Raw genomic sequence first — 20,476 nt, 5'->3', positions numbered from 1 at the left:
GAACTTTCATGTGGGTAAAAACAGACCCACTGCAAAAGAGATCACATGCCCGTAAGACACAGCATTTCTCATTAATGTGCCATTTGGGTCAAGGCCATAAGGATGGCTGATAAGGGCATGAATCGTGAGGTTACTTGAGATTTCATCTCAACTCACTCAGGCAAGTGTTCTCTCTGAAGTCTCGGAGGAAGGCTTCACACTCAGCTTCGTGGTTTCCACTGCCTCTACAGCCACACCAAGGGGAAATGGTGATGTTGGTGTGACTCGCATCCACATAGTTTGGAGTCACATCTGATCCTGTAAGGCCAAAGGTAGAGATTCTCATAAATATGCATGCGATGGGAACATGCTGTTTATAGATCTCGCTATCTGGAGTATAATGTGCTGTTTGGCTCAGTATAATGGCCAGAGGTTGTTGTTTTGCTCTATTCTTGAGATATTTTGTACACAGTATGACCCTGGATTTTGAACTCGCCAGGATTCATTCCAGATAAAAGGTTAAAATTATGAAATTAAAAAAGGGGTTTCAGGCCTAATTTACACTCTAGAAGTACTAATTATTTTATATATATTTTTTAAAATACACACAAAAGTGCCTTAGGACAAATTATACATTTTTGCTTTCAAACAAACATTACTGCATTTTCGTGCAAATTCATGTTACTTGGCTAGTCCAATACAATATTTGGCTTACTGTTTGTTCCATGTGTTGGTCCTTTACACTCATGGAAATGGATAAATATCAATGTTTGATTTACATTTTTGATAAACAAATATGGTACTGCCAGCTCATAAATTGATGCCCAATAATATAATAAATTAAGTAAAACTGTTTAACGTAATGATTTTTTTCTATATTCACAAACAGCATATTTGATAATATAAGATTTGCATTGTTCCTTTTAAAAAATGGTCAGAAACAGAGAAAAATCTATTATATACGGTTATATACGGGGGTCATTATTGGCGTCAAAAGTTGCCTCTTCATCAGTTCTCCTGTTCTTTATAATCTTAAAAGTAAAATTCCTGCTAGATCACTAATTAAAACAAAAGGAAGGACGAAATACATTTTCCAAACACTTAGTCCATTAAAATGCAGTTTCAAATTCGTATTATTGCTGTGCAACAGATTTTTTCCATAATCACTCACCAATGAGTCCAACGTAGGACACCAGACAGCCGTGGTAGTTATCATTAGGACAGCTTGTTATTGAATGTGGTGTCGTCTGGCAATTCATGTGGAAATCTGCCAGTCTGGATCTAGTCCAAAAACAAAACAAATTATAGAATTTAAGAGGCCGGAAACATTTTTTAACACATTTGACTGAATAGGATTTAGATGCATGTTTCAATAACCCTACTAATATATCTATATTTATTTATAAAACACATTTACGGTACATGACGATGTAGAAGCTTGGATTATCATCCACTCAAATAACCACCGTCTGTACTTCCTCTTTATAAGGTGCTCCAAGAGTCAAATGGCTTTTGATCAAGCTATAAGGGAAGATTTATTCTCACAGCTATTTATTGCCACATTGCATCCGATATCATCGGTGCTCTAATATCCGAGACAGAAACAATACGCAGCAGTGAATGAGCAATGTGAGATGCATTCTGTCAGACCTAACTAGTGTCTAGTGGGGTTCCAATTCAAGGCCATTTTCTGTTCGACTCCATGTGGTATTTCTCCAACTGAAGCAATCTGCCTTAAACAGCCTCTTCCTAGGGGGTTATGTGCATTCAGAAACAGATTGCTCCAAGCACTAGACCTGAGGTTAGCAGGGGGTCACATTAGTACTTATTCTTGAGTATGAACTCTATCCCCTAGCACTTTGCACACACATAAACTCTGAATAAAAACACGACACAGCCTTCCTTCAAATAACACGAACGAGATGGAGATCTCAGACTCGGTGCCCTCCTCCGAGACCCTGATTAATAGTGAATCATCCTTCATGGCAGCATGGACCCCTGACTCACCAACTCAGCTATGGTGTGAATATTAACTGAACCGTTCTTACTGTGAGGTCCAGAGGTGTTGCCTGCTGGGTGTTTACCTCCCAGAACAAAGAATGGTATCTGCATCGTTCTCATGGGCACTGGCCAAAAAGGTCATCCTTTCTACTCGGCTTTATTGACATGGAAATGGATGTTCCTCTGATGCTTTTTCTGCTGTATTTTCACACTGAGTTTTATCTCTAGATAGCCACTGCTGTGACTCGCAGCGGAAAAAAAGAAAGAAAAAGCAAGGTGTGTAAAATCAGCAATCAAGGAGCGGTGCATGCTGATGAGACTGCAATCCAAAGTGGACAGCTCTGAAAGGGCAAACTGAAGTGTTCGTGAATTACGACAATAGCAGTTCAAAATATTATTCAATTATTTAAATTCCCAACTACGTCCTAGCTTTAATTTCCAGACCTTAAGAATAAGACCTTGTTTACATACAGCGGAGACTTCAGAAGGTTGTAATATGGGTTAGTTGTTACACTGTCAGTTCAACCCCCAGAAGTTGGCTGTCACAACAGACTCACTTTTTTTCTTATCAGTGCCAAAGAGACTCAAATAATGAAGTCGTTTTTTTTTTTGTTTTTTTTTTAAATCATTCTTAATCTTAAAAGTTTCTATTATTTTTTGGGTACAGTCAATCAAAATGGTGTTTCTTGCAAAAATAAAGAAAACAAACATGATGCACAATCTGCAGCCTTTCTGACAAAGACGTTCATTCAGAAGGTCTTCAGAAAAGGAACTCTAACTTATTAAATACTTGTCTCCCAAACATGAGAAAAAAAGGTGCTAGTCATATAATTAGAATATCATCAAAAAGTTTATTTATTTCACTAATTCCATTCAAAAAGTGAAACTTGTATATTATATTCATTCATTACACACAGACTGATATATTTCGAATGTTAATTTATTTTAATTTTGATGATTATAACTGACAACTATGGAAAATCCCAAATTCAGTATCTCAGAAAATTAGAATATTACTTAAGCCCAATACAAAGAAAGGATTTGTATAAATCTTGGCCAACTGAAAAGTATGAGCATGTACAGCACTCAATAGTTGGGGCTCCTTTTTCCTGAATTACTGCAGCAACTGCCACTGCTCATGTGTTATGAGAGCCCAAGTTGCTCTGATAGTGGCCTTCAGCTCTTCTGCATTTTGGAGTTTGGCATACCACATCTTTCTCTTCACAATACCCCATAGATTTTCTATGGGATTAAGGTCAGGCGAGTTTGCTGGCCAATTAAGAACAGGGATACCATGGTCCTTAAACCAGGTATCTATGTGCAGGTGTCAAGTCCTGTTGGAAAATGAAATCTGCATCTCTATAAAGTTGGTCAGCAGCAAGAAGCATGAAGTGCTCTAAAACTTCCTGGTATACGGCTGTGTTGACCTTGAACCTCAGAAAACATAGTCGACCAACACCAACAGATGACTTGGCTCCCCAAACTATCACTGACTGTGGAAACTTTACACTGGACCTAAAGCAACGTGAATTGCGTGGCTCTCCTCTCTTCCTCCAGACACAGGGATCCTGATTTCCAAAGGAAAGCTAAATTTACTTTCATCAGAGAACATAACTTTGGACCACTCAGCAGCAGCCCAGTCCTTAATGTCTTTAGCCCAGGCGAGACGCTTCTGACGCTGTCTGTTGTTCAAGAGTGGCTCGACGCAGGGAATGCGACACCTGAAACCCATGTCTTGCATAAGTCTGTGTGTAGTGATTCTTGAAGCACTGACTCCAGCTGCAGTCCAGTCTTGGTGAATCTCCCTCACAATTTCGAATGGGTTTTGTTTCACAATCCTCTTCAGGGTGAAGTTTTCCCTATTCCTTGTACACTTTTTTCTACCCCATCTTTTGCTTCCTTTCGCCTCACAATTAATGTGCTTGGACACAGAGCTTTGTGAACAGCCAGCCTCTTTTGCAATGACCTTTTGTGTCTTGCCTTCCTTTTACAAGGTGTCAATGGTCGTCTTTTGGACAACTGCCAAGTCAGCAGTGTTTCCCATGATTGTGTAGCCTACAAAACTAGACTAAGAGACAATTTAAAGACCTTTGCATGTGTTTTGAGTTAATTAGCTGATTAAAGTGTGGCAAAAGGTGTCTTCAATATTGAACCTTTTCACAATTTTCTTTTTTAAAATACTGAATTTGGGATTGTCCTTAGCTTCCAGTTATAATCATCAAAAGCAAAAGAAATTAACATTTGAAATATATCAATCATCTTTTTGATGATATTAAAATTATATGACCAGCACCTGTAAATCTAAAGAAACGTTGAAGTGAGATACACTGTTATATACACATAATGACACACAAAGACTGCACAAAGTGAGACACTGAATATAAGCTTAATTTAATTGCACAATATTTGACATTAATATAAAGTTCAGTCATGAAAATCTATTAATTGCTGGTTGGTTCTTTGAGTTCACAACACCAACCAATCTGAGGTACTTCCTCAATTATACCGTATCCTAGCTGCAACACAATATGAAAACTCTTATAATCCCATCTCCTCCCCAGCGCTACCTGTAGAGATCTGCTACTGGGAATATATCATTCTGCAGCAGCCTTTCCTTGTTGTTATCTTGACTAAGCTGAACATTATGTATTGACTCTATTCACTCGGAGAGTGGTCATGATTGAACTACTTATATCCACTCAAAGACATAGATATTTAAAATATTACAAACTATTTGTATTTCAAATAAATGCAGTTATTTTTAACTTCCTATTCATCAAAGAATAGGAATGTCACAATATCTCACAAAATATTAAGCATCTTTTTAAACGGTTTTCAACATTAATAATAATAATAAAAATCTTGAGTAGCAAATTTTACATAAACATTTTTTAATAATAAAATAGTTATTTGAATAATATTTCACTGTATTGCTGTTTTTATTCGATCAAATAAATATGCCTTCAAAAACAGTTTTCACTGACTATGGAAAATAAAGTTTGAAAGTTTGACAGAATTTTTTTTAACAAAATGTTACTTCCCTTTAGTTACCACTTTTTTCTTAGACTCTTGCCTCAATCTTGTTTTTTTTAACAGCAGGATTTTAAAACTAACATCTGTTTAAGTCATTTTAAGGCAGCTGATGGAAAAGTTTCATGTGAATTCAGCATGTTACCGCACTTACTTAAAGTTTTATGCAGAGATCATGAATATTCTATCAGTCTACCATCACGATTCCACCCCTTGAACTTAGACGGTCATGTCCTGAAGCAGATATGTGAAGCTTGTATACGTGGCAGAAAATACACTTGAAAAAAAGTGAATGTGCAGTTTTTACCTTAAGGATCTCTTTCTACTGCATCTGACCCTTAAATACTTTCAGTCCTGGATTCCAATGTATTTAGGGCTATATATTAACATTCATTTCTTTGATTTTAATTTGATTTTGAAACCAGTCAGCCACCAAACATGAAACAAGGATTGTTTTCAGATATGTTTCCAGAAAAACACTCCCCCATCTGCTATTAGTCAACCACACAGATAACCCCACCCCCCAAATTTACACTACTGGTTGAGCTGTTGCTGGGTCAAACTCAAAGAGAGCAATGTTAAAAGCATGTTTGTTTGTTTTTTGTGGGAATCTTTTTCTTCTACAATTTTTTTTTTCTACAAAACATCCAAAAAATACTACAAAAATCTCCTTTAATTTGGTTGACGCATGAAGTATATTTTTAGGTTAGATGACAAAACATTTTAAGTGTTTCACCGTTTTCAAATGATCCACTTGACATTGGGATGCCAGTTGAACTCACAACACTCTTGAAATATGTACCTACATTTTTAAGGACATGTGGGAGTGTTATCATATAAAATAATATATAAATAAATATGTCCTAAAATGACAAAGCTGTTTTGGGTCTGAGGAATATTCCTTCAGATTGAGATTCATAATGTGGTTGTATGATGAGGTGTGAGGTTTTTTTTAAATGGCAAAGCAAGAAAGATGAACACGGACTGCCTTGTTTTTCTATTAAACCAGGAACATAATAACAATGCTTGCCTAAATGAATGAATCCCTCAGTAGAGCTGATGATTTACATTGTTAATTACATTCTGGCTGGCTCAAGGAAGCAGAAGGGTGGGAGATGTGTAAATTAATGCCCCTGGTAACAGGTTTGCAGGGCTGGAGTGTTAAACCTTCATCATCAGCATTAACATTACCCACTCCCCCCAGGAGACATCATGAGTCCGCTATGTCATTCAGGGACATCTCTAAACGGATGTCACCCTCTCGTTGCCAAACATCCTGTGCTAAAATCATCCAATCATTCTGTGACTAGAGTTAGTGAGAGCAGTGGCGACTTGCAGTTGATGTTACAGAAAAATAATTACAGGGTTTGGCTTTTAAATTCTCTCTGAAACCAGTGTAGACAGCTTCTAGCTGTCGTAGAGCGATGTGTCAACGGTCGCATCTGATGTAGACAAGGTGCAAGTCAAACAACTGATTGTCAAAATAGTCTGCTGAATCTATAAAAGGAATGCTGGAGCTGCACAATTTACGATAAACTACAATGTGATGTTCTTTTTTGTTTTAAATAGAGATTGTGATTCTCACACGATTCTGAAGCAACAGAATAAAATAATGAAATCTAGCGGTTCTGACAAAATATTAATTACGATTTCTATTTGTATTTGTATGTATGGTCCATGAGCTGGGACTCGAACTCGGGTCTTCCAAGCACAATGACGCTATATGCTGGCACGAATAATATATAATAATAATATCTAAAAAATACAGTGTTTTTTTATCTTTCAAAAAAAGTTACTAAAGTAATTTAACTGCATTTTTGTCTTCGGTACCTACCTAGTGGCCTTGATGATGATGTCTAAAGCTGTTCGTTTTTTAAAATTAATTTTGTCTCATCTGTCTGTAGGACTGCATATATGGTGATCCAAGCCATCACTCTGGACAACATTATGTTGCATGATCTAAAGTAGTTGGTGTATATTGTTTGGATTTTTTGCTTTGTTTATTCTTAGTAGACAATTTACTCACTGTAAAGAGCACTAGTTAAAAAAGTACAGTATACAAAGCTAAATATTTTTATTTTTATTGTTATTATTATTAGTAGTAATAGTAACTTAGTCCATTGCGAGGGTGGTCATATTACGTGAACATGGCAGAGCCAATAGGTAGATGACCTGCTCTATGCAGAATAACATTTCTATGGAAGATGAATATGGCTGCAGAATTTATATTCTTTCATTGGTATTTATCTTTAATGTTAACTTTTTAAAGTGAAAAACTTTTTTTTTTTTACTTTCACAAAATTACTGAGTATACCTTTAAGATGAAAAAAAAAATGTAATTCCTCAGCATCACTGCAGCCCAGTCATTTCTTAATTGGAGTGTTTATCACTGATGGTTTAGGAGCAGATGGTTTGGATGCCAGTCCTCTTCATACTCTGGCCTCAGTCCATCATGAATATCCACAAACAATAAACAGCACGAGCAAATTATCAAGGCCAAATATTTCAGTAATAGAATTTTAAGGCTTGTCTCTATCTTTTTACACTTCATTTAGACACGGTTCTTCAGCTGTTAGTAGAGATCCTGTCAGTGCACTTCAACTTTAGCATGTCCTTTTTGACATTTTTTTTTTTAGATCCATTAAGAGTGTTTTCACACTTGTGGTTCTCTTGGTTGTTTTGGTCCGGAACAAAAAATAAGTCCTGGTTTACTTAAGTGTTCACAGTGTCATCAAAAAACACCTTTTATGACATATATTGTGTGACAGATCTTGTTAAACATCCAAAACAATGCTGTGTGCTGGGCTAAATACACTTGGTACTGCATATGATGGAGCTGAAAACTCGCGAAGAGCTTATAGAATTTGTAAAAGAGTCAAAACAGCAACTAGAAAAAATGAAGATCTGCTGCAAGGAGAGCAGTTCTGATGCCTGTACCGAACTGTGATGGGCAACATTGCTAGCATAATCTAGACACACCCTAGCGGCAGCAAATCAAATATGCCACGAGTGTCGTCTAGCAACTCTCCATAGACTTCTGAGCTGTAAAAACCAAACTGGTCAGGCCAATCACATCATGTATAGAGTCAGTGGGCGGGGCTTAACATAATGACGGCAGAATTGTTTGCTACTTGTAAACAAAGAAACTGGCGAACGGCCGTCTTTCGATACGGCTTTGGCCACGACTCTGGAAGACTTGGAGTTAAGCTTTTCTTTGAGAAAAGAACAGAACAGCACTGAAATCATTCTTAAGAAGGGAAGATGTGTTCAGAGTTTTGCCGACCGGATACGGCGAAAGGTTAATCTATCAACTAGCTCCGCTTCATGTTGTTCTGATTGGTTGTAGCGCTATCCAATTGCATGGCATCATGTCATGCCTTTGTCTCGTGTTTGCATTTATATTTCAGTTGAAACTGAAATTTTCACAACAGAATTCTTTTAAAAAGCAGACCAAGTCCCATCTTTCCAGGGGTCTTGGTTTCAGATGGCAGCGCTCAAACTTATTCAAATGAACCACACTAACAGAACAATCACACCAGTTTGTTTTAAAGGGGTCATGAACTGAATTGTTTTAGTATTGTAGGGCACTTATAATGCTAGTATGAATTTTACATTATAATTTAGAAATAAAAGGCATTTTCCTACCCTGATTTTTAGCCTTCTGATTTATGAAAGGTTCATAAAGCCTGATTTTAGCCCTCTGATTTGAGCGCTCTGTTTTAAGGGTTGTGTCTGCTGTGAGACTTCAGTGCAAACGCCCACTGCTCACAATCGTTCTTTGATCGATTTCTATAATCACAGTTTAAATAACAGATTATTTTCATTCTACTAAGAATGTAAAGCTGACCGTTTAGTCACTGATTTGAGTCCACGTTGTAAAAGTCAGTTTGTAAAACCTGCAGCAAAATTGAGACTGAAGAATCCACAGTGAAATGTACCAAATAGAAATAAATAATGCTCAACTGAGACATTCGCATTGTTAAAATGTTTAACCATGTTCCTAGCATTAGGGTCCTTTGGAAGTTAATTGTAGTCCATTGTGTGTTGCTCTTCTCTCCTCGTCATCTCACTAACACACCAGTGGGCGTGGCCAAAGTTTAAATGGTTTCTTAAGTGAGTTCAAATCTGGGCTTGGGTAAAATAAAATATGTTTTTGTACTAAAAAGGAAGTTTTCAGTTGTAAAACGTATAGTATTTTTATAGTATGATGATACCTTATCAAAAGCTCAAGGAAAAGCTGATTTCTCAGTGAGTGAGAACCTTTAAAGGTCCACTGAAATCAAAATGTGCGTTTTTTAGCTTTTAGTATGACTGTGTTAGCCTTAAAGTTATGAATAAGCTGGTATGTTACAAAACTATGACAAAATTTCATTTAGGAGATATAAACATTCAAATCTTCTGTCCAATCAAAATGCTCTATTGAACTTGAGCTCTTAAATGCTCCGCCCCCTACACTGCTGAAGCTGCGGCTGAAATCGGTCAGTTGTTAACACACATTTACTAATTTCTACATGGTGAAAAGCACATAGCACACTATATATGTGATAGGAAACCATTCAGTGTAAATATGCTTTAATTTGAGGCAAATTAAGTCTGTTTTCACGTTAGTTTCACGCACCGCAGCAGCGCACACACCCCAACGGCTCTGGTCTAAATTTAGACTACAGACACGAGAGCGCAGCGCGGATCATATGTGTGAGTCCACGCAGACAACAAACATATCGACCCATTTGAATTCTGCACAGAATGCTGCATTTCAAAGCGATATGGAGAAGATTATGATGGTAAACAGTGTTATAGGAAACTGGCTTTACCAAACAGAGAAAGGTCCGCTCTTGCGCTCTAGTCAAACTGTATATTAAAGAAACGCTTTTGGCTGTTTCAAAAAAGGGGAGGAGCTGCTAACAGCTGAAGCCGTTTCAGGGGAAATTACGTCAACACATTGAATAATGCAGCGCGTTTCAAAGCACTTCAGTGGGCCTTTAAACATTACCCCTTTAATCAAACCAAACCTGCCAAGTCTGAACAAACGCTTTAACACTAGAAATTAAGCCATTTGTGTGTGTTCTCACTCACTTTCCTAACACATGCACTTCCAGCAGAGAATGTCCAATTACTGCTAGTCTTCAGCCGAAATGGACTTCTGCATTCTTTAGACATTTGCAGTACATTTGCAGCAAATAGACGCGGATGCTTTGGAAAAAAAAACATGCATTCATAAACTAAAATATATTAGTGAGGTAAGCAACTCTATGCATTTTGCCGCCTTCTCCTGTGTCGTTGTTTCCAAGCAACGGGGGTAAACAGCTGCAGCTTTGATGACGCAAATGCACCGCGGTTCAGACCCAAATAATATAATGTGAACACAGTCCAGCGGAGGCAGGGAAAGGAGGGAGAAATCAAACCTGGGTTCAGAGCAGGCAATCAAACCAAGCATTAAAGCACCCTCAGTTTCTGAACATCCCCTTGTGATAACCCAGACTGCACTCTAATATAATCCAGTGGTACTGTACATATTGTGCAGAGGTTTTAGATATTTTAACTCAAAAATGTCCTCAAAAATCTATTAATCACTGGTTTCTTTTGTTGTTGTTTTTTCACAAAAAGTGTGACTTCATTTATTCCATGACACTGATCAATGATACGCCTTCTTGTTGGGCTTATTTGGAAATGAGTTTTTCATTATAATGTTTCAGACTTCAACTGCTAAATAAAAGAGAAGCATCATGACTGATATTTAAACTCTAAACGTTGTACCTACTTTTAATGTGATTTATTTCCTCTGAGTTTATGTGTGTGCATATTTTTACGCTTGTGTGGTTAAATTAACATCTTCTGAGAAGTCCGGAGGTCCAGGGGGATTCAGGACCATGACCATAATGTCTAAGCAACAAGACCATGAATCATTTACAGAACTCCTGCAGGCACACTGAATCTAATATCCATGTCACCTGACTCAAATATGAGTCCATGAAAGGCTTTTTCAACATTTAAACTGAAGCCAAAGCTTCATCTGTATGGTAGTTTATTAAAAATGTTTTTGGACACTTTCAGAAGCTCAAATTAATCTTATTTGTGTTCAGGTATGAGATAGAAATGCATCAAAAAATGTTTTAAATGTATCATAAATGCACCATAAAACATTCTAGCAAATCTAGCTAAATCAAATTATTTTTCTTCTTCGTTTACTTGAACATAAGAACATTTTATCCTTCTGAGACCCAGCTAAAATTATATATATATATAATGTATATAAAGAGAACATCAACCAATGTCTTTCTTGTAAAATCATATGATTTTAAAACTATATATTGTAAGCTGGATAGATTAGATTTAATTAGGACATTATGATAACAGCAACATTTGGTATCTCCGAAAAACCCAGGATGTCCCCTTTAAGATGATGTAATACAAACCAAATGCCCTTTACAAAGGACAAAATGAATGGCAGGGTCTCGGGAAGTTATTCAAGTCAGGCATAACAATACATATGAGTGTGTCTGTTTACTGCATCTCTCAGCCTGGCCAATTCACTGAATCAGTTGTGTTGTTGGATGTCCTCCAGTCTCCTGCTACGTAAAAGGCAAGGTGATTTCTGGAGGCTATGACAGATAGAAAGGGCAGCCAAAGTCCTCAGGTTTGCCTGGCGGGGGACCTCACTTTTCTCTCAGTTCACACATCATACAGTGTTTGAGGACAAAGGGTCTGGAGCCCAGTGGCCATTCGTGTAATAGAAGTTAAGGATGCACCAAGATTGTTCAATTATGGATGGATAACATATCAAGTATGAACACTCAGAGAATGAATTTTCCTCAGAGGAAATGTATATATATATTTACTCTCCCAAATTGTCTGGGTGAGTCATGGATCCATCTCGGTTTTGTTTATTTAATTTTTTTTTTTTTTAAAGTATGTGTTTGACTGTGCTAATGATTGACTGGAATCCTTTGGAATGCTTTTAATGTTTCAAATTGAGAATTTTGACTTGAATATTCTCATGGCATAAGGAAATTTGATCAATTAATTTGATAATGTTTTGTAGCACTATAGTTATATATTTAGTGTGTCACTCTTAAACATTCCATCATGTTTGATAAATTATAGAAATCTATATGAAGATCAAAATTACCACATCCTCATGTAAGTTATAACTAAAGCAATGGCTAGCTTGATTAAGTTTGTGCGCTTGTGCAATGACATTGAAATGGTGTAATGACGAATGACACACAGACAGTAGAGCTTATGTTGTTGAATAAAATAATTGTCTGTAGTGTCAATCTAAAATTCTCTTTCTTCTCGTCTGTGAAGTGGTGCAGGACAGGGCTGTCCTGCTTGCAATTCAGTTAAATAATGTTTTGTGACTTCTTTTAAAGCATGAGCAAGAAGCTTTTATAGTTGCTTTTTCTTTCAGTGCCTTTCAAAGAAAGGTTTATGGTCAGGCAATCTCTTGTAGTCCCAGATGAGCATTGATGAATGACACATGAACTGGGGAGTGGTGAGCGCAGGCTCAAAAGAAAGGTTCATTTGAAACACAGCCAATCGATTTTCTCGTAGTTCACTATACTAGGTTAATTAACACTCCCCACTCAATAAAACATCTATTCTAAATGTTGCTAATAGACCACAAGTGTTCACTGGTTGTGTGATCGATCAATGATTTTTGTTCTTCTGACGTTAAGACATTAAGTGATAAGACAGGGTCAAGACATTGCATGCTTGGATACACTGTATACTGATCAAACCCTATAGTCAATGCAGTTCTGTTACTGGCTGTCCGTCAGCACGAGTGCATGGGTCAATAATGTGCTTCTAATAGGTTGTGTGTCCTTGGCCGTATAGATTACATATAAGTTACATCTGTAGTGAATTGCTTTTTGACCACCTACTGATTCAATTTCTACAATGTTTTTGAGCATATGGAACTCCTGCTGATCCAATGTTTGTATTTGTGTTGAGTGTATGGATCACCTTCTGATCTAACCTTTTCTACCGTCCATCCAACAACTACTCAATAATAGTCAATACAGTAATAAAACTACATAGGAGGATATATCGAGCAGCTCCTCCCCTTTTTTAACTGTTTCCCTGCCAGTGTTAAAAAACATATATTTTTTAAGTTGCCAGCCACTGCCAGCTTTTTTGATCATTTCCACAAAATGTTCGTGGCCCCTAGAATATTTTGTTGTATGAATATCTAAACACGCAAACATCCAAACTAAGAAAAGAGCGTCGGCTTTTATATAAAAAATGATTCATGTTTTATTCTAGTTTCATGCTTCTTTTTTTTAATCAATGCTTGAATGTGGGTAAATTTCATTAAAAAAGAAAATTGTGTTTTTGTTGGTCAATGGCGCAGTCATTTTCAGTTTCCTCAAAATAGCAATGCACCAACAATGCACTTTAACACACCTTATTTTTAGATGTAAACGATTAATCACGATTAAACGCATCCAAAATAAAAGTTTGTGTTTACATAAGATATGTGTGTGCTGTGTATTATTATTATGCAATTATAAATACACACACATGCGTGAATATATTTCAAAAACAATTAGTTATATTTCCATATAAAAAAAATATATATATATATATATAATACTGTATATACATCCATACACAGTATTTTGATGCATATATTGTTCTCACAAATCAATCATTTGGCCTCGGAACACTTGGGATATTTGTACTTTCTGAATAAATGATGCATGCAGTTGTATCTGCCTGTTATATCCTGTTTTTTATAATACACAAATGGGTAGGTTTAGGGAAGGGATTGAGTTGCATGTTCAAAATGTGTCTGAATATGTGTGTGTGTCCACAAGGTAAATGGATTTATAAACATACTTAATAGTTTTTTTGAAAATGTAAAAATGCAGAATGTTTCTTGTTATGGGTAGGTTTAGGGGCTGTGTGTGTGTGTGTGTGTGTGTGTGTGTGTGTGTGTGTGTGCGTGTGTGTGTGATGGGTAGGTTTAGGGGTAGGGGCAGTGTAGGGGGATAGAATGAAACGGCGTTGATAAACACGCTAAAAAGCGATTATGCGTCTTGATAGCACGCCAAAATGGCATACGAATTGACGTGTCATAAATACGCCATTTCATGAGATCAGTCTGGGAATGGAGATAAAATATTACCACTTAGTGCCTCCGGTGGACGTTTCAACCAAAAAGTGCTGGTAAACGTACCTGGAGGTACATATTTGGGGTGTTGCAAATATGTAGGCAGAGTCACGTTTTTCCAATGAGCCTGGGTTGAATGCATTTGCTATTTAAACAATGTGGAGCAGGATGTGAAAATTATAATGGCATCGGGCCAAAACTAGCAAAAAACAATTGCGTCACACCTGACGCTTTACTGCGGCGTTTGTATGATAGGGACCGTAGAGTTTATGGAGCATGCGCACGTTAATTTGATTATCAAAATAGTTATGTTAAAGACCAATTTGTTGTGTTTCTGGTGCCGTGACCCAGACGGGATAACCTTACCTGCAGAGTGGATCTGAACGGCAGGTCCTCCTTAGCTCGAGGCAGTTGGGTTTTGTCTTCTCTTCATATGAGCACGTAGGCATGATAGTCTGCCGGCGACGTTCAGCACACGCTTTATCCCGACAAGAGCAGAAGAGTAACGGGTAGCTGAATTCCGTTTGTACACGGTCGAAGAACTGCCGCAGGCCTCGGTGGCAGCGTTTTCGGTTGCAGGGTTCGTGAGCTTGCTGAATGGGAGTCGCAGGGATGCAGGTGGCCATGAGTGCAGTGCGCTGTTTCTTGCAGGTGTCATTGAGGTTGCAGGCCTTCGTGGCATCCAGGCATGGGTTACAGGGCTTGCCCGTGTCAGAACACAGATTCCCTTTTGCTGAAGCGGAGTCCATGGCTGTCGGCACAGATAGATGGGAACAGTGAGGGTCAGCACGCTTGGTTAAACAGAGACAAACCAGATTAAAGTGAAAATACATATTTAGATGTGTCTACTAAGGTAGCACACTGTCAGGTTGCTTCTGCTCTTGGACCTTAAAATGTCAGTGCACATGTTTTCTTCTAATAAAGGTATTTTGCAAGACACATATGAAAATAATCAAGACAAGCACATTTATCAAATATGATCCTGGCTGTGCATGTGTCCTCCAAATTAGCCTCTTTTCACATCTCTGCTTGAAAACCATGACATATTATGACCTTTTCTGACTTTCTGATAAGAGCTAACATGTGCTCTAATAGCGTTTTTCATTTCAAAGTGCACTGGCAGCTTCATGGTAGTCAGGCTTTTGTCCTTTGAAGCATGTTTAATTAGATTTTACCCAATGAGAACTGCTGGATAAGCCATTGTTAGAAGTCTTGGGTGGTTCAGAGTAAAATAGCTCTTGCTTGTCATTTAGAAGATTGTCTTTTCTAGAATTTAAAATCTTTTTGAGATGGCTTTGTCATTGTCATGCTACATGCGGAGACTGGTCACACTGGCATGATTTTGTGAACCATATTTAATTATCTACATTTTAAGGAAATTGTATATTGGATTATTTAACTTTTATGTCTGTGCTTTTATCTCAGGTTCAGATGTTTTAAAGCTGATGTGAATGATCTTTTACATTCAAGTTTGAATTCAGAACGGGTTGCATCTTTAAAAAATACCATAAAACTCCATTGTTCTGTTTATGTAATGTACAGCACTAAACAGTGTACCCCAATTCCTGAATAAATAATTTTTTTAACAGATTGATTTTTAATGGTCCCATTCTTCGCGATTCCATCTTTCAAACTTTAGTGTGTAATGTTGCTGTTAGAGCATAAATAATACCTGTACCATTATAAAGCTCAAAGTTCAATGCCAAGCGAGATATTTTATTTAACAGAAGTTCCCTTCCAAAGCCTACAGCGAACGGCCAGTTTGGACTACACCGCTGCACTTCCTTCAGGAATGACGTCACTAGAACCGTTTGTTGACTAACCCTCCGCCCACAAGAACAGGGTTGTGGTCTTGTTGCTCTCCCACGTGGAGAAGAGCGCACATTCAGAGCTTGCATCTCCCCATAATGGTAAGAGGCGGGACCTTTCCGGGCAACGTGCCCTAAGCTGCTGTCCAATCAGAACTCGTTACGCATTTCTGAAGGAGGGACTTCATAGAACAAGGAAATCATCAGGCCATTATTAGGACAGAGGAAACAGCGCTGTACAGATAAGTAAATTGTGTGAAAAATACTTTTTTTTTTACACGCAAAACATGAACTCATGTTATATTGCACACTGTAAACACAATCAAGGCTTCAAAAACACGTGAAAAACGGGACCTTTAATCCGTAACATAAAGCATGACCAGTGTAGTCTGATTTCCAAACAAATGACTCTTATGAACTGATTTATTTTAGTGAATTAATGAATAAATAAATAACGCACAGTGTGACCAGTGAAGTCTGATTCCCAAACCTGTTACTTTTGGCAATTAAAAAAGCATGCGCATAACTAGCATAATATAATGACAAATATAAGCTGATTCATTTTACTGAATAAGTAATATACCACATGACAGTGTATTCCAATTTCCAAACAAATCTTATCAGCAGATTCTTTTTGGTTAATCAATAATGTACACTATGACTATTCTTTTTCGTGAAACATGCTGCACAACCAGTATAGTCTGTTTCCCAAACAAATGACCCTATATGAGCTCATTCTTTTTAGTGAATTAATTTTTTTTTCTTCAGTGTAGGCTGTTCTCTCATGAATGACTCCTAAGCCCCAATTATCTTTGGTAAATAAAATAAAAAAAAACATAAATTACATGCAGTGTGACCAGTGTAGTCGGATTGCTGAAAGCATGAATCTTTTGAACCTGTTCTACTGGGTGATTCTGAAACATACAGCACAACCAGCACAGTGGGGAAAAGATCCCTGAACAAATGACACTTAAAATCAGTTATAATAATAATATAACAATTATAATTTAATACAATAATTGTAAATCAATCACATAGAGCATGACAACGTAGTGTTGTCAGTGGTACTAAATTCTGGACCAAGTTGGTACTGAAATTTTAAAGTGCCCATATTATGCTATTTTAAAGGCATTTTAGTCTCTCACAACAGGTTTGCATCAAAGGGTTAATTTTCTCATAATATACATTGCGAATCACCAAATGTTTAAATGATTTTCAAATGACTCAACAGATGAATCACTCTCTAAATCCCTTCTTTCTGAGAGCCTGCTCTGTTCTAATTGGCCAGATGGCCCAGTCTATTGTGATTGGTCTACTGCTTACAGTGTGTGTGTCGGAAGTTAAACGGCAAACTTCAGCTCCAGAGACTTCCTAAAGCTCAGAGATTGACAGTAACGATGATGTAGATTTTACCATATCAATCTGAGCATGAGTCCAATTATGAAACATTGAAATGTCTTTGACGCTCTTTGCCGCATGCTCACACAGATGGAAACGAGCAGGCGTCTATTAGCGGATTCCTAATATAGCCACTGATAGACAGATGCCTGCTTTCAAACGCACTTGTGTGCATATGTGTAAGTGCTCGGTAAAGAGTATCAAAGACGTCTATTTGCAACATGTTTTTGAAGCGTTGATCATTGAAGTCAATCAGAGACATATATGTTGAGCTCGTGAACACAATTGCCAATCAGAGACATATGCTGAACTCATGAACACAATGGCTAATCAGAGACATATATGTTGAGCTCATGAACACAATGGCCAATCAGAGACATATATGCTGAACTCATGAACACAATGGCCAATCAAAGACATACATGTTGAGCTCATGAACACAATGGCCAATCACAGACATATATGTTGAGCTTGTGAACACATGGCCTATCACAGACATATATGTTGAGCTTGTGAACACATGGCCTATCACAGACATATATGTTGAGCTTGTGAACACATGGCCTATCACAGACATATATGTTGAGCTTGTGAACACATGGCCTATCACAGACATATATGTTGAGCTTGTGAACACATGGCCTATCACAGACATATATGTTGAGCTTGTGAACACATGGCCAATCAGAGATGTTTAAATGGATAGTTCACTTTAAAATATTTTGAAGAATGTCAGAAACCAAACAGTTAACTGGAGCCATAGAATTCCATAGTAGGAAAAAAAATACTATGGAAGTCAATGGCTCCAGTTAACTGTTTGGTTTCTGACATTCTTCAAAATATCTTCCCTTGTGTTCAGCTGAAGAAATTCATACAGGTTTGAAACAACTTGAGGGTGAGTAAAGGATGACAGAATTTTCATTTTAAAGTGAACTATCCCTTTAAGAATTCGTTCAACAGCGTTTAAAATGCTAGATGAAATGCTGGTATCGTCACATTTTTTAAATTTTAGTCCCGACTTCACTGTAAAAAAACATTTTTTAAAGTTACCTGGTTGCCTTAAAATTTTGAGTTCATTGAAATTAAAAATTTGAGTTAATACAATGAATATTTTTGAGAATCGACAACCTTTATTCAAATATTGTTAAAGGATTTTGTAAGCATATTGGGGGATTGTGTTTTTTATTTGTGTTGATGCAGTGAAACATGCCAAATTGTGCTATTTTCTTGATTTATCAAATTTTTTATGTGGTTCAGATACAATAATAATTTAAATTTCTATTTATTAAACCAATTTCCTTCATTGCATCAACTCACATTTTTTATTACAATAAACAAAAAAATGTAAGGCAACTAGGTTACTTACTTTTTTAAGTTAAACCAACAAAATGTTTTACAGTGTTGGGATCAAAGTCGGTACTTTTGACAGCACTATGACAATGTATTCAAATTTCCAAACATGAAATTTAAAAAATGTGTTAACTCGAGCTGATCCTTTTTTGTGAATTAATAACATATAGTGCAACCAGTGTGTTAGCCGCTTTTTTTTGTTTTGTTGTTGTTGTATTTTTTTTTGTTAATGGGCAAGCAACTGATCCTATTCATATAATGCCAAATAATAGGCTCCAAAATGAAAGGGATGAAGAGATAAATACTATGTATGCTGTAACAAAATCGCATTTTGTTGCTGCTGAACAGAGTAAAGCACATGGGAAATATTTTATAGCTTGGTCAAATAAAACATTTTGGCTGAGGGTGGTCTGGCAGCAGAGACACAATCCTTTTATCTGTGTGTGTGTGTGTGTGTGTGTGTGTGTGTGTGTGTGTGTGTGTGTGTGTGTGTGTGTGTGTGTGTGTGTGTGTGTGTGTGTGTGTGTGTGTGTGTGTGTGTGTGTGTGTGTGTGTGTGTGCGTGTGTGTCAAGGTTCTGATTTAGTCTAACCAGTGTGTGTATGTTAAGCGGTTTTAACACCCTACTCCAAAGGAACACCCGCCAACATTTCTTTAGGTTTCCAAAACTCATTATCTCATTGTGCATCTTCAAACACACTGATAAAACTCACAGTTTGCAAAGGGCAAAACTGTTCAAGTGGAAAAAAAAGAAAAATGCTCTCGAGCTCTGTCAGAAGTGATAAATATTCTTTGCATACAGGAATGCAATGGCCAATTAGCACTACGCCAGAGCTGCCCTGTTATCTCTCTGACAGACAAGGTTTTTACAGTATCCACGACTCAAAGAGCTTCCTTGTGGTGCGCTCGCATATGTTTTATTAAAGCTGAGGGAATCAGGCAGGGGCTTCAAAACAGATCTCACTGAAGCCTCGCTTCTCACAAGGTCATGTAAGTGGAAAGTTTACCTGTCCGCTGATTGCCTCGCTGGCAAAAACATCCTTGCTCTAGCCAGACAACTGCTTCCCACCCAGTTTTGCAATGACTGAGGATGAAAACCACAAACTACAGGTTCTGAGACGATGACTGTGTTCATTAAAAAGCCTGCTATTACAAACATTACTAAAAATTATCAGGTATTTCTAATTAAACTTGAAAATATAATGGTTTTTTTTTTTGGTTTTTTTGATAACGGACTACTTGCACAGCAACTGCTTCAGCTTTCTACTAATTCCAGCTCAGGTGTTCCCAGTGTACCTATACACATAGAGATTCACTCATGAGGATGCAGATTCATACTACATTTTGAGGCCGTGAGAGTATTAAAACAGCTAATTGTGTTATCTGTGTTAACATTATTTATATTGAACCTGCTAAAATTATATATATATTCTCCAAGAATAATATATGTTCCTATCCTGCAGCAGCCTAGCGCTCATTTTCTCATTTTTGTTTTCCTGTTTGCTCTAATAGTAAAAGAAAATTCCAAAAGAGAGAAAAAATATAGAGCTTGATTACAGTAGTCAAAATTATGTTTGCCATCAGCCTTCGCATTAGAAACACTCACGCAGGAGTGTTAATAATTTTTTATTATAAAACAAATTATAGCTAGTTATTATAGGCTAAATACACCAACCAGGGATACAATTATGACAACCTTCCTAATATTGTGTTGGTCCCCCTTCTTCTGCCAAAACAGCCCTGACCCGTCGAGTACTTCACTAGACCACTAAATGTGTGCTGTTATATCTGGC

At 37.2% G+C, this 20,476-nt stretch overlaps 1 protein-coding gene across 2 annotated transcripts in view; it reads right to left on the bottom strand.

Annotated features, from left to right (window-relative positions):
- gfra2b (GDNF family receptor alpha 2b) overlaps positions 1-20,476 on the bottom strand; it is a 67,108-nt gene that overhangs the window by 13,261 nt on the left and 33,371 nt on the right. For both annotated transcript variants that reach the window (XM_067433346.1, XM_067433345.1), the window contains exons 4-6: positions 14,495-14,879; positions 1,151-1,260; positions 157-297 (exon numbers count right to left, since the gene is read on the bottom strand). In XM_067433346.1, the coding sequence (XP_067289447.1) occupies positions 157-297; positions 1,151-1,260; positions 14,495-14,879 (636 nt within the window). The remainder of the gene's footprint in view (positions 1-156; positions 298-1,150; positions 1,261-14,494; positions 14,880-20,476) is intronic.

Source organism: Pseudorasbora parva, chromosome 23 (genome assembly GCF_024679245.1).
Source record: "Pseudorasbora parva isolate DD20220531a chromosome 23, ASM2467924v1, whole genome shotgun sequence".
In the NCBI taxonomy this organism is placed as follows: domain Eukaryota; kingdom Metazoa; phylum Chordata; class Actinopteri; order Cypriniformes; family Gobionidae; genus Pseudorasbora; species Pseudorasbora parva.
This window is presented reverse-complemented; position numbering and strand designations above follow the sequence as displayed.